The sequence below is a fragment of the Pollachius pollachius genome, assembly GCF_949987615.1.
Source record: "Pollachius pollachius genome assembly, chromosome: 12".
In the NCBI taxonomy this organism is placed as follows: Eukaryota; Metazoa; Chordata; class Actinopteri; order Gadiformes; family Gadidae; genus Pollachius; species Pollachius pollachius.
This window is the reverse complement of record NC_136945.1, coordinates 23,925,660-23,940,190: the sequence shown is the minus strand read 5'-3', so window position 1 is coordinate 23,940,190 and position 14,531 is coordinate 23,925,660. Positions and strand designations below refer to the sequence as shown.

At 46.4% G+C, this 14,531-nt stretch overlaps 1 protein-coding gene across 2 annotated transcripts; it reads left to right on the top strand.

Annotated features, from left to right (window-relative positions):
* Positions 1-3,067: 3,067 nt before the first annotated feature.
* On the top strand, positions 3,068-12,802 carry LOC307084015 (digestive cysteine proteinase 1-like). Of its 2 annotated transcripts, none has more exons than XM_079748125.1 (9): positions 3,068-3,207; positions 3,416-3,524; positions 4,253-4,395; positions 4,485-4,688; positions 4,929-5,120; positions 5,501-5,663; positions 6,028-6,133; positions 6,291-6,392; positions 12,317-12,800. In XM_079748125.1, exons 2-8 carry the CDS (start codon positions 3,425-3,427, stop codon positions 6,388-6,390), a joined length of 1,008 nt encoding a protein of 335 aa, XP_079604251.1. In that variant the 5' UTR covers positions 3,068-3,207; positions 3,416-3,424; the 3' UTR covers positions 6,391-6,392; positions 12,317-12,800. The 2 variants fall into 2 exon arrangements, with proteins under 2 accessions (XP_079604251.1, XP_079604252.1); XM_079748126.1 differs by having other exon boundaries at positions 3,103-3,207; positions 3,421-3,524; positions 12,317-12,802.
* Positions 12,803-14,531: the final 1,729 nt, after the last annotated feature.

Here is a 14,531-nt window from a genome sequence, read left to right as displayed (position 1 = left end):
AGTTTAGGTTAAGGGGAAGGGAGAGCTTAAGGTTAGGGGAAGGGAGAGGTTAAGGTTAGGGGATGGGAGAGGTTAGCGTTAGGGCTAGGGAAGGGAGAGGTTAAGGTTAGGAGAAGGGAGAGGTTAAGGTTAGGGGAAGGGATAGGTTAAGGTCATGGCTAGAGGAAGGGAGAGGTTAGGGTCAGGGGATGGGAGAGGTTAGGGTTAGGGCTAGGGAAGGGAGAGGTTAAGGTTAGGAGAAGGGAGAGGTTAAGGTTAGGGGAAGGGATAGGTTAAGGTTAGGGCTAGAGGAAGGGGAGGTTAAGGTAAGGGCTAGAGGTAGGGAGAGGTTAAGGTAAGGGCTATGGAAGGGAGAGGTTAAGGTTAGGGCTAGAGGAAGGGAGAGGTTAAGGTTAGGGCTAGAGGAAGGGAGAGGTTAAGGTTAAGTCTAGGGGAAGTGAGTCCCTCATCATTCCTCTGGGTATCAAGGTAGAAGCGTTCACGTCGCGATCCCTGTCAAGTAATATCACCAAAACTACTTGGGATTTCTACCAAACACTTTGAAGCTATGTCGAAAGACAAATGATGTCCAGAAGCCCAAAAAATGGCAGTAGCCCATCAGCCCAGAACAGGAAGATTGGCCAATGCCCGCCTCCAAGGCCAGCTTGACCATATCTCTAAATGTTGATGGACTGTCTCTAACTAAAGAACTTGTTGCTCAACTCTTCTGAAAGCATCAGTGTGATATTCTCTGCCTTCTAGAAACTCACCGCGGACCCAAACATCCCCGCCCTCAAGGTGAAGGCATGACCACCCTCATTGAAAGACCACATGAGATACATGGAAGCGTCATGCTTGCAAAAAACGGGACAATCGTTGAATCAACACCAAAGAGCGATGAAAACAGCATTGAGGTCCTAACCGCTGAGCTCAGAGGAATTACCCTCACCTCAGACTACAACCCACCTGCCACACCTTTCCTGATGCCAGAAATACCGTCATTTGGGAAACCAAGGACAGTGATTGGAGACTTCAACAGCCACAGCTCAAAATGGGGATACGCCGGAAACAAGGAAGATGCAGTGGAAGCGTGGGCTGAAGTGAGGTTAACACACACACACACACACACACACACACACGCACACGCACACCTGAATACAAACACACAAACACAGCTCAAGAAAACAAACTAACTAGAAGACGTTTTGTGAAACATTGTTTTGACAGATGCCATTACAGCATTCATCTGTTCCCTCAGGTCATGAGATCTGACCTCACTGTTACACTGACGTCTAACCTCAGCTAAACCTCATCGCAATAATGTCTTCCATTGTCCATCCATCCATTTGTAATTCTGTCTGCTCCTCCCTCTCCCCCTGCTTCTCCTCCTTTTCCTCCTGCTCCTCCTCTTTCTCCTCTTCCTCCTGCTCCTCCCGGCCCACCTGCTTCTCCTCCTCCTCCTCCCACTCCTCCTCTTCCTCCTCCTCCTCTTCCTGCTCCTCCAGAACAACCATCTGAGGAAGCCGACTTTGAGCTGAAGATGAACGAGGTCACGTACTTACATAATATACTTATGTTTCATGACATAAATATAAAAAATTGAAAATGTTTTTTTTTTGTTCCTGAAAATAAAGGGTTGTGGGAATTCCACAATGAGTTCATAGTAGATATATAGTACAACACATAGCAGTTCCTAGGTGTGGCGGGGTGTTGCTCTGTTACACCTCAAAATTAGGCCCACCCTCCATCATGGGGTAATTCCAACATGGCCAGTTCAGATTATATATCATATATTAGTGTCCAAGTCCCCCTAGACTAACCCTCACCCTAACCCTAACCCTAGACCGGGTACCCCTAACCCTAACCCTAGACTGGGTACCCCTAACCCTAACCCTAGACTGGGGACCCCTAACCCTAACCCTAGACTGGGGACCCCTAACCCTAACCCTAGACTGGGGACCCCTAACCCTAACCCTAGACTGGGGACTCCCCGTCAAACTGCCATCGCGTTCCCGTCCCTCAGAGCCACACGACACACCTCCAGCAGAGACCGTCCAGCACAGACTGCGGTCTGTGCTGGACGGTCTGTGGTGGGCGGTCTGTGCTGGGCGGTCTGTGCTGGGGGGTCTCTGCTGGGGGGTCTGTGCTGGGGGGTCTCTGCTGGGCGGTCGCCCTACGAAACCCCGAAACTCCTCCAGTCCTAAGGACCTTCCCCTCCTAGACGTTGACATCATCTGTAATGCCCAACATATATTTACAATTAGTATGATTATGTATGGTTATTTGTAGTATATAAAGAAAAGATAATAGACCAAATAATGGTTTTATATTTCTCTTTTCATTGTTCCAGGTAAATAGCTAAATGAAATAGCCAAAAGAGAAACGTTTTCTACAACGTGGTTGGGGGAACAGTGGCTCTCCTATCGGAGGAGGAAGAGAGCTCTGACAACGCAGCACGGAGCTTCTGGATAAAAACGTCAACACTGACTTGTTGATTATTCATGAAAATTGACAGCAGAGCATATGGGATTTTCCCTTACCTCAATGTTTTTATTAATAATATTATTAAATGTATTATATATTGTAGCAGGCTCATGGGTGTGGGGTTTCCACACTACGAAGGTGAACAGTAAACCACACAACACAGAGAGCAGTTCAAAGTCACTGTGTGCTTAGTGATCCTCCTCCTTAGGGAGGAAGTCCATGTAAGGCTTGGGGGTGGAGCAAGCAGGCTGCCAGATATCTCCCTTCAATTACCACTCCCCTCACTCCTCCCCGCCGTCTGCCCCAATATATATATATATATATATATATATTTCCCTTACCTCAATCTGAATCTTTGTGCTTGTCTTGCTCTGTGCTTTTCTTCACACAAGAGACATAAACAAGTTTTGGCCATTCTTTTAGAGCAATACTAAAATAGTAAAGTGTATTACAGTAGCGAGTACACACACACACACACACACACACAGGTGCAAACTTGTTTGATTTAACCTTACAACCACTAACAAAACACTTTCACTTTCATTGTTTTTATTGGCAGCTTTTCAGCCCTCTCTGGCATTGCCTCATCTTTTGACCAGAAATGATCACATGGATGCAGCTCAGAGCAAACAGGAAATCCTTTAGTCCTCTTGAGTCAGCGGGTAGAAGAGACTTTGATTTAGCGCTGTGGTCAGTCAAACTGTGTCTGATTATCGTCTACACAAGGTTTTCACCTTTAAACAGGTGAGGGCTTCAAGTTTTACTTCTTAGACATTCTTAGACACATGGACTCTCTCTCTCGCACACACAAATGCACACACGCACGCACACACGCGCACACACACACACACACACACTCACACGCGCACACTCCCACTCCCACATCTACACCCAGTCACATACTGTATGTGTTAAATTGAAGTGAAGTCTAATCTTGTGATTATTTCCTCAGCGTAGCAGCATGAGGCTGTTGCTGATTGCAGTTGTCTGTCTGGCGGTGGTGAGCTGTGCTAGCCTCTCTCTGGAGGACCTGGAGTTCCACGCATGGAGACTCAAGTTCGGTGAGGGAATATTTTGTTATCACTCAGTTGCCTTAATTTAGCATATATATTATATTGAATACATGTTATGAGTTATGCTTTTCCAGACTGTTTTAGCTTTGAAGTTGTTTAAAAAATAAACCACATTTTCTAATCTGATGTGGGCATGTGTTGTGTGTGTTTCTGAGAACAAATTTCAAGTCCATGTCTAAACCTTTAATGCTCTAGGGTTAGAGAGCATTAAAGGGTTATCTCGTTTTGAATGTTTTCTCTTAGTTTTTCTATTAATATCCCTGTCCTGGCTGTCAGGTTTAGTTTCCTTTCTGTGTAAACCGTCTGAGGCTTCTGCGGTGTTGAATAAGTAGAAGGCTGTCTATAAAGACAAGTTATCAACTTTAGCTCCTTGGTTAGGATTATTTCATGAACAGGAAGACAGAAAACTTGACTGACTGATATTTAGCAGATGTCTTTTAATCCAATCTGACACGAGACTTTTGGTGATGGGTTCGGGAATGAAACACTTGTTGATTGATTGAAAGTCAGCAGACTGTAAAAAGTATATTTAATTTCCTTTTGACGTATAGGTAAGGTCTACAGGACCAGCACAACCCTAACCCTAAACTTTTGACCTATAGGTAAGGTCTACAGGACCAGCACAACCCTAACCCTAACCCTAACCCTTTGACCCATAGGTAAGGTCTACAGGACCAGCACAACCCTAACCCTAACCCTAACCCTTTGACCCACAGGTAAGGTCTACCGGACCCTAGGGCAGGAGGCTCATAGTAAGAACATCTGGCTCTCCACCCGCCGCAGGGTCCTGGCCCACAACATCCTCGCTGATGAGGGCATCAAGTCCTACCGCATGGGCATGAACCACTTCTCTGACATGGTGGGATGGCTTATTAACCATGGAATAATTGAGTAATGTATACATTTTGGGATTGCCTTCTAAAGATAGTTTTTTATTTTCTCTATCAGAGCAGGGAGGAGCTCTATAGTACTGTACTCCTGAGAAGTACGATGCTTTCCAATGAGACTAAAACTATGCATCACCAAGGAGTAAAGTTCTTCAGACACACAGGGAGCGCTATGCTCCCGGACTCAATCGACTGGAGGAAATCAAACTGTGTGACCCCTGTCAAAAATCAGGGCAGTTGTGGTTCCTGCTGGGCGTTCAGTACAGTAAGTTGGAGGATTTAAAGAGGCATATTTGTGTGTGTGTGTGTGTGTGTGTGAGTGTGTGTGTGTGTGTCTGTGTCTGTGTGACTGTTTGTGTCTGTTTCTCTCTGAGACTGTTTCTCTCTCTAAGTGTGAAAGTGTGTGTACGTGTTCCATTAGGAGGTTATGTTTTTAACCTGAATACTAGAGCAAAGGGTGGCTGGAGAGCTTCATCCCCATTAGTTCTGTTCTGTTCTTCCTCAGACAGGTGCACTGGAGTCCCACACCTGTATAAAACACGGACATCTCCCCTCTCTGAGTGAACAGCAGCTGGTGGACTGCGCCAAGCCTTATGGGCCCCAGGGCTGCGAAGGAGGCTGGATGTACAATGCCTTTCGCTATATCCATGATAACGGGGGAATAGACACTGAGGAGGCTTATCCCTATGAAGGAAAGGTGATTGACCAATCATTGGATTAAATTAGTTTATTTATACCTAGGGTTTTATTTGTATCCATTTAGTTGTTCAGGCTCTTGTTTTTTTTTTAAATTAATTTTATTTATAAGGAAACATTTTTCATCATATGAAACGTATGCGCTGGGATCTCATAGTAGTCTGTACTGTACTGTAAGTCATTTCAGATACATAGATGCCTGGTCTTGTTCACATCATAGAATGTCTTTTGCAAAATAAAGTGTTACTTTATGGACACAGGCAAGTTTTTGATTGTGCCCGAGAAACATTGTCCCTTTTAAGACACTGGAGATAGAATGCTACATGTTTTAAACATACTTTAATGTTGTTGAACTAATCGTTACTTCACATGATATTGCAGGACTCGACTTGCCGCTTCAAGGAATCAGGCATTGGGGCTACATGTAACGGATACGTCCAGGTGACTAGCGGAAGTGAACTCGCTCTGCAGGAAGCTGTGGCAACCGTGGGACCTGTGGCTATAGCCATTGATGTTTATGAAGATTTCTGGTCTTATCAATCAGGTCGGTTTTGACATACAGATCTGTCTCATGAGATTTAAACTACTTCAGTGTTATATCAGTGAGTGTGCCTCAGTGTCCCTGCCACAGCCTCTTTTTTGATAGGGTCTGTGTATTCTGTTTATTGATTGAATAGTTAAGATCCACTTGGTTGTTAAATTTAGAATTTTTATTTTTATTTTTGATTGGTTGATTGGGTAATTTATTGATGAATTGATTGATTAATTGACATTGTTGGTTGGTTGATCAATTGGCTGATTAATTGATTGGTTGATTGATTGATTGATTGGATAATTGACTCGCTGATACCTTGATTGGTGAATAGTTTCCAAAGAACAATGACTGATTAATATACTTATTTAAAAAGGTATCTATGATCAGCCCTCCTGCCGAGAAACCAACTTACTCCATGCCATGTTGGTGGTGGGGTATGGAACTGAAGATGGCCAAGACTACTGGCTGGTAAAGAACAGGTAGCCTACTGCTCAGTTGAAACATGCAGATTATCCAAACACACCTTGAATCTACCTCTGTCTTGTTATTTTGCAACTTTGAAATACTGTTAATATTCTCTATTTTCTGTTTATATTCATGGTCTTTATAAAGTGAATATTTTGTTTGTTTTTGCAGCTGGGATATTAATTGGGGAGAAAATGGCTACCTCAGGATGTCCAGGAATAAGGACAACCAATGTGACATTGCAACGTATGCCTACTACCCTGAAGTCTGATGGTGAGTTAAAAAGGGTTGCCTGGCTTACGCCAGATCACATCTCAATCTCATTTAAGATTGAATATGCTGGAATTGCTGCACTTACACTAACACTTGTGGCAACCCGTCTCCCCAAGTGTCAGATACCCGGTAGGAATTACACGGAAAGCAGGGGTTAAAGCCGCAGTCGGCGTTTATTTCAACAGAATAAGCAGTCTGTATACTCGTGCTAGGGTCTCCGTGAGCCTCTAGATCGCCGGCGTGGTGCGGAATCCCTCCGTGTCGCTTCGCCCTTCTCCCGGTCTAGCGAGTACTCCCGCCGTGTCACTTGCCCGGCGCTGTGCGGAATCCCTCTGTGTCGCTTCGCCCTGGTGCGTACTCCCTCCGCGTCCCTTGCCGTTCGCCCGGTCTGGTGCTTACTCCCTCCGTGTCACTCTTCTTGTGGTGCGGACTCTCTCCGTGGCACTCTCTCGTTCGCCCGGTCTGGTGCCCCTTTTATGCCGGCTCCTGGTCCATTCCCTTCCTCCGGCCAGGTGTCCCCGATTGCGCTGATTGGGGGGAGAGACGTGGTGCTCTCTGTCGCCGGCTGGAGGGTGGCGACGGTAAACCAGGTCTACTGCGTGTCCTCGGACCCCGCCGGTCCGAGGTCCAACGGCGGGATGCCACACTCCTCCACCGCTTGCTCAGGCCTCTGGTCGTCGGTGTACCCGCTCAGGCAGGCATCCCGGCGTGACAGGGCGTCGGCGTTCTTGACTCCGGCCATCCACTTCCGGGGGCGTGGTCGGTGACCAGGATGACCTCCGTCCCTAGGAGATAATACCTGATGTTTCGGAGGGCCCGGAACCACCGCGTCACTCGTGCGTTGGTGTCCCTGGCTCCGGCCATCCGCTTCAGGGGGGCGTGGTCGGTGACCAGGATGACCTCCCTCCGCCCTCCACCGGCTCTGGCCTTGATAGGCACACTCGTGGTCCACTGTGATTCGCTGCAGCGGCTTGGCGGTCGACGCCTTCTTGGAGCCGGGGTCCTTGGTCACCTCCTCCATCAGGTCGTCGTCGTCGTCATCGTCGTGGCCTGTGGGTCCAGAGGGGACCAGGTGGTCGTCAGAGCTCTCGTCGGGATCTGGAGGTTTCACAGGTTTACCTGTCTCAAGGAGGTCGTCCCCATCCACGTCCAGCGTGATGGCGGCTTCATTGGGGATCGACATGGGCAGGTGGCCGTCCTCAGCTTCTTTAGCGGAGTCCCTTGCTCCGACTGACGTCTCTGCCGCTTCCGTCTCTGCCTCTGCCTCCGGCTCGGTGTGGACGTCGGCCTCTGGCTCGGCCTCGAGCTCTGGCTCCAAGTCGGCCTCGAGCAGCGGCACGGCCTCTGGTTCTGGTGAGGCCGCGGGCTCAGCCTCCGCCTCGGGCGCCATCTCCACCACGGGCTGGGGCTCGACCGACGTCTCATCGGCCTGGATTGAGGCCTCTGTCGTGGGCTCGGTGTCGATGTCGGTCTCTGGATCGGCCTCGAGCTCTGGCTCCGAGTCGGCCTCGAGCAGCGCCACGGCCTCTGGTTCCGATGAGGCCGCGGGCTCAGCCTCCTCTGTTCGCCCTCCGGGGGGCGACGGAGGCCTGGTGGCCCCGTAGGCCTGTTGAGCTCCCCTCAACCCTCTGCGGGGTGGTTCTCTCCGGCTCCGGAGTTCACGCGCCGGGTCCTGTAGCCGGTGGAAGATCGGGCAGTCCTTCCCGATTAGCAGCGGCACCGGGAGGTGGGGTACTATCCTTGCCCGCGTCGTGAATACCCCGTGCGGGGTCCGGATGACGACGTGGCAGGTCTCGAACGTCCGGGTGTCCCCGTGTATGCAGGTCACCTCTATGGGCGCGCCCTCCTTCCCACCCGCCAAGTCGGGGCGGAGGAGAGTGGCCACGCTGCCGGTATCCACGAGGGCCTGCATGCCCCGGTTCATTACCCGCGCCGGTATGGTCGGGCTTCCTGTTTTCCCCTGTGCCAAGCAGGTCGCTAGCATGCATGGCTGCGTCTGCTGCCGGCGTGGCTCGTCTCGCGGCCCTGCCTCCCGCGGCCTCGTCTCCCGCGGCCTCATCTCGGGCCACGTCGTCTCTGGCGGCGTCGTCTCCGGCTGCATCGGGGTGGCGGTCGCGGCGGCGGTCGCGGCGGTTAGTTCGGTGAGCCGTAGTACGGCCTCATAGAGCAGGGCCAGACTCTCCGTGGTCTCCCGCTGCTGCTGCTGGGCGGGTGTCGCCGCGGTCCCATCCGGGTTCTGCATGCCGGCTGAAGGGGGTTCCCTCACAAACCCGGCCCGTAGCGCGGTCGAGTTGCCTGCATTCTCCACCATATGTGGCAACCCATCTCCCCAAGTGTCAGATACCCGGTAGGAATTACACGGAAAGCAGGGGTTAAAGCCGCAGTCGGCGTTTATTTCAACAGAATAAGCAGTCTGTATACTCGTGCTAGGGTCTCAGTGAGCCTCTAGATCGCCGGCGTGGTGCGGAATCCCTCCGTGTCGCTTCGCCCTTCTCCCGGTCTAGCGAGTACTCCCGCCGTGTCACTTGCCCGGGGCTGTGCGGAATCCCTCCGTGTCGCTTCGCCCTGGTGCGTACTCCCTCCGCGTCCCTTGCCGTTCGCCCGGTCTGGTGCTTACTCCCTCCGTGTCACTCTTCTTGTGGTGCGGACTCTCTCCGTGGCACTCTCTCGTTCGCCCGGTCTGGTGCCCCTTTTATGCCGGCTCCTGGTCCATTCCCTTCCTCCGGCCAGGTGTCCCCGATTGCGCTGATTGGGGGAAGAGACGTGGTGCTCTCTGTCGCCGGCTGGAGGGTGGCGACGGTAAACCAGGTCTACTGCGTGTCCTCGGACCCGTCCGGTCCGAGGTCCAACGGCGGGATGCCACACACTTCAAGAGTTGTAACCGCCAGTAAACATCAGCTATCTATTGGTGCATTAAACTCTTACTCTTAGGCTACTCTTACCCATCCCGGGTTCTTGGGATTCTTGAGTTGGCCAAAACAGCATTGGTGCTAGACTGATCTGCAGAGCGAAATTAAATTGCTTGCAGAATTGGCTGGGTTTACCCGGCTAAAGGAAAGGTATTTCTGACGGATGACTAATGTAACCAACAATCCAAAGAGTCACAAGCCACTTGAGAATGTTTACGCTCAACATCAAGGTGCATTAAGCTTCAAAAGTCACCATAAACTACCAAGCTATGGGGCAACCTCACTTAAGTTTCACTTTCAATTTTGCTGCCCCCATTGGTTAGTATATCTGACGGACCGATACTCTGTCTATGATGCATCAAATGTTCTCGTTATTTTTCCTATAGGCAGCACTTTAGATGGTACATTTGAGGATTCATCACTGATGATAGATGGATATAATATTTCTTCAAAAAGACAGGAATTCATATGGCGGAGGGGTTGCTTGTTATATTGAAAGTCATATACCTACTCTAGTTAGGGACGACCTGATGAAATCTAATACTGAAATAATCTGGTTACAAATTCATCTGACGCATCTTAAACCAATATTACTAGGATGCTGTTACAGGCCCCCTAATGCTAATAGCTGCTATTTAGACACAATTTGTGATATGCTAGACCATCTGAGTAGTACTACTCATGAAGTGTACTTTTTGGGTGACATGAATGTAGAATGGAATTCCTCTTGTTGTCCAATGAAAACGAAACTTATGGATACATGTGCTGCTTGTAGTTTCTCGCAGGTTGTAAAGAAACCCACCAGGGATACGTTTGAAGGGTGATGGCACCAGAGTTGTATTGATCACATATATGTAAATGTAACTGAGGTTTGTTCTGCCTCCATATCTATCCCTATAGGTTGTAGTGACCATAACCTTGTAAACTGAAAAGCAAAAGTTCCCAAGCCTGGTGTTAAGATATTAAAGAAAAGATCTTTCAATCATTTCAATCCAGACAATTTTAAAGAAGATATTAACAATGCTGAATGGTCAGAGGTGTTCTCCATGCAAGGTCCAGAGGAAGCACTTTTAGCTTTCAATAGGATACTTATGGCAGTGGAACCATCATGCACCAGTAAGAAAGTTTACGGTTAGAAATGTTAACACCCCATGGTTGGACGAAGAACTAAAAGGATATATGAAAGAAAGGGATCAAGCAAAATTGTCAGCAGTTTCATCAGGTCTCAAATCAGACTGGCAAGTTTATTGTAAATTAAGAAACTTTGTAACCAAAACTAACAAGAAGAAAAAGAAATTGTATTATGAAGATAGAATTAATGAAATCAAACATGATAGCAAACACTTGAAAACCTCAAACAATTTATTAAAAGGAAACACTAAGCCAACATGGTCTTACCTAGGTACTGAGGGAGGTTTTCTCACAAAGCCAGTAGACATAGCAAATCATTTAAACAGCTACTCCATGACAAAAATAGATAAATTGGAAAGTAGTGTCAGCTTACGGTCCAATAATATAGACTTATCTCTTCAGTTGACAGCCAAGGTTATGGAAGGCAAAGAGTGTAGTTTTGAATTCAATCAAGTTAGTGTTGCTAAAATTGAAATGATGGTGATGACCTGCAAGGATAAACCTCCAGGAGTTGATGATTTTGACGGTAAACTCCTCAAACCTATTACTGCACTAATTGCACCTATGGTCGCACACATTATCAATCAATCTTTCAAGGAAAACAAGTGTCCACAATCATGAAAGATATCAAAAGTAGTGCCTATACCAAAAAATAATAGACCCGTTTTCTGAAAGCAACAGTCGACCCATTAGCCTGCTGCCGATTCTAAGTAAAATAATGGAGAAAATTGTACATGAACAGATTCAGTCTTACTTTGCTCAAAATAATTTAATGACCAATTTTCAGCATGCATATAGAAGTAAACATTCAACTGCTACGGCTTTAACACAAATGGTTGATGACTGGTTTCGGGAAATGGAACAGAAACACATTATAGGTGCAGTCCTGTTGGATTTCTCCGCAGCATTTGACATTCTTAATGATGAATTAAAATTAGAAAAACTGAAAAGTTATTGTTTCACTCAGTCTGCTTTGTTCTGGACCAACAGCTATTTAAGTAATAGGAAGCAAATGGTGTTCTTCAATGGAAGCTATTCTAACATCATAAATGTCAAGCATGGAGTACCTCAGGGCAGTTGCCTGGGGCCACTCCTTTATTCTATATTTACTAATGACCTTCCACTTGTATTAAGCAAAGCTCATATCTCAATGTATGCCGATGAATCCACTATATATTTAGCAGCAGCAACAATTGATGATTTAAATGTGAATTTAGCCAGTGAGATGACTAAGGTGGTAGACTGGATCAATAACAATAAACTGATCTTGAATGTGTCTAAAACAAATTGTATAGTAATCGGTACAAATCATTCTTTAAGATCAAAACCAAAGCTCAATCTCACAATAAATAAAACGATAAAGCAACTAGACAAAGTAAAACTTCTAGGAGTCATCATTGACAATAAATTATCATGGGATAAACATATACAAATGGTTGTGACTAAAATGGGAAACGGCATATCAATAATCAAAAGATGTGCTAAATATATAACGCACCAACTTGTTAGGCAAGTGATACAAGCTTTGGTTTTGTCTAATTTAGACTACTGCTCTATAGTCTACAATCTCTACTCTCAGTAATATAAGGAAATTGCAGTTGGTCCAGAATAAAGCAGCAAGAGTAGCTCTTTCTTGTGGATGGAGAACTAAAGTTATTAAAATGCGCAAATCAATTTAATCTATATAGCTTTAAAAAACAACTTAAAAGTCATTATCAAAATAGCAATTTTAATTGAGGCAGCTGTCTTTTTGTGTTTTGTTTTGTATTTGTTTTGTGATGTTAACCATGTTTTATGTGAAATGTAATAACGTATTGTAGAGGAATCTGCCAATGCAAATAACAAACTCCTCAAACTGTACAACTTTCTGTTTTTCCCCTACAGAGACGAGTGAAGACACTATTGTTCACCACCTACTAACACAGAAGATCAAGTATTACTGTATATTTCACTGTCAGATTTTATTTGTCATCTGCCAAGTAATGTCTGACATTTGTTGTGTTTGGCAAAGTTTTTGGAAAAAAGTAAATGAGCAATAGCAAATAAACTCATGTTTGTGGCCAGTTTTTTTTGTCACTTCGCTCTTCTCTTGTTCAATTGACAGAAGAGATGAATCTCAATGGGACCTTCTTGGGGACCAATGGGACCAATAAATGATAAATAATAAATGTTTAGCATATATGGCATTTTTTCATGCAATCTGACATTGTGTCAGGATGGTTGGCATTAAACATAATAATATTGCCATTTTCATGGCATTAAGACAAATATTGCACCCCCCAAATTCAAAATTCATAGAAGTGCCTTGACAATTGATGAAAGAGGGAATGTCTATTTCATGCTTCTCTAAAGCAAGTAGCAAAGAAATTACGTGTCAAAATCACATGGAATAACAGGAATAATGGAGTTTCTGTTGTCACTGTGTGACCAGACGTGTCTGTTGTTGAACCGTGTAACTTAATGTTGAGAATAAACCCTCAAGCACCCAATTAGCGTAATTTGATCATGTTCTGTTCAGTCTCATAATGTGTGTGGAGCCTAGGACTTTGGAAAATGATACCAAAGTTGTACTCAGTTGAATAGAAATAGATTAATCTACATGCATTGCTGTGAAGTGACACTTTAAGCTGAAAGTAATATTAGGGGTGCGTATAATGTTGTTGTTCAGACAAAGCCTTCAGAGGCGGGGATGTAAATGGCCTGAGAACAGCGAGAGCCAACCTGTCCCGTGGCATCAGGAAAGCAAAATGGGACCATAGAAAAAAGATAACCTGCCACTTCAAAGACAGCAGAGACGCGGAGGCTGTGGCAGGGCATTCAGACCATCACGGACTACAAGCCCGCGCCACAGATCTGCTCAACAACATCTCTCTGCTCAACAACCTCAACGGCTTCTTTGCATGGTTTGAAGGCACAAACAACACAAACCAACAGAAAACTCCACTCCCCCCACCCAGGGTGAAGAGGACCCTCCCCACTACCAACCTCTGTAAGGCAACAGGCCCAGACAACATCCCAGGCTGTGGGCTGAAGGACTAAGAAGAGGAGCTTAAGGATGTCTTTAACACGTCTAACACTACATTTCAAGGCCACCATCATCATACCTGTGCCAAAGAAACCTGCTCCATCCTGCTTCAATGACTATCGCCCTGTGGCACTGATCCCCATCACCATGAAGCGCATTGAACGGCTAGTCATATCACACGTCAAGTCCATCCTCCCCCCCACCCTGGACCCCTCTCGGTTCGCATTCCGAGTCAAACGTCCCTCAGAGGATGCAATCTGCTCTGCTCTCCTCCCAGCCCTCACCCACCTGGACACAACAGACTCATATGGGAGAATGCTGCTCTTAGACTTCAGCATTCAACACCATAATCCCACAACAACTCATCTGTAAACTAGACCAGCTGGAGCTCAAAACCTCCCTTTGCAACTGGCTGCTGGACTTCCTCAGTGAGAGGCCACAAGCAGTATGAGTTGGCAAGAACACCTCGAGCATTATCATATTCAGCACAGCCCCCCCCCCCCCCCCCCCCCCCCGTGTGCTGTGTGCTTACCCTTGGGAGAAATTTGGTTTAGAGACAGGGTACTGCTGCATAAACAATCATGAAACATACAGAGACAACAATGCATGAAGAAAGTAAAACATCCAACATAGAAACAAAGCACATAACTGGTAACCAGATAGGGACCAGAGTGCAGGAGATCTGAGCTGTGCACTTTGCCCTCCGTAAGAGTCAAAGGTACAGTGCTAGTACACATTTAAAGTGTAGTGCACAATAAGGTGCTGGTGCATATTAATGTGCTAGTACATATTAAAGTGCTGGTATAGATTAAAGTGCTGGTACATATTACAGTGCTGGCACTTATTAAAGTGCTTCATGGCACACTAAGGAGCTGATACACTGTATATAATACACAAAACCTCCATACATTTGCTCATTAATAAGCTTGAATGACAATGGGACGAAGTAATGTTTGAACCGGTTGTGTTTACATAAGAAGACCCTGTACCTTCTCCCTGAGGGCAATAATGAATATTCGTCATGGGAACTGTCATTTAGAATGTTTTTTGCCTGAGTGATGACTGCATATCTGG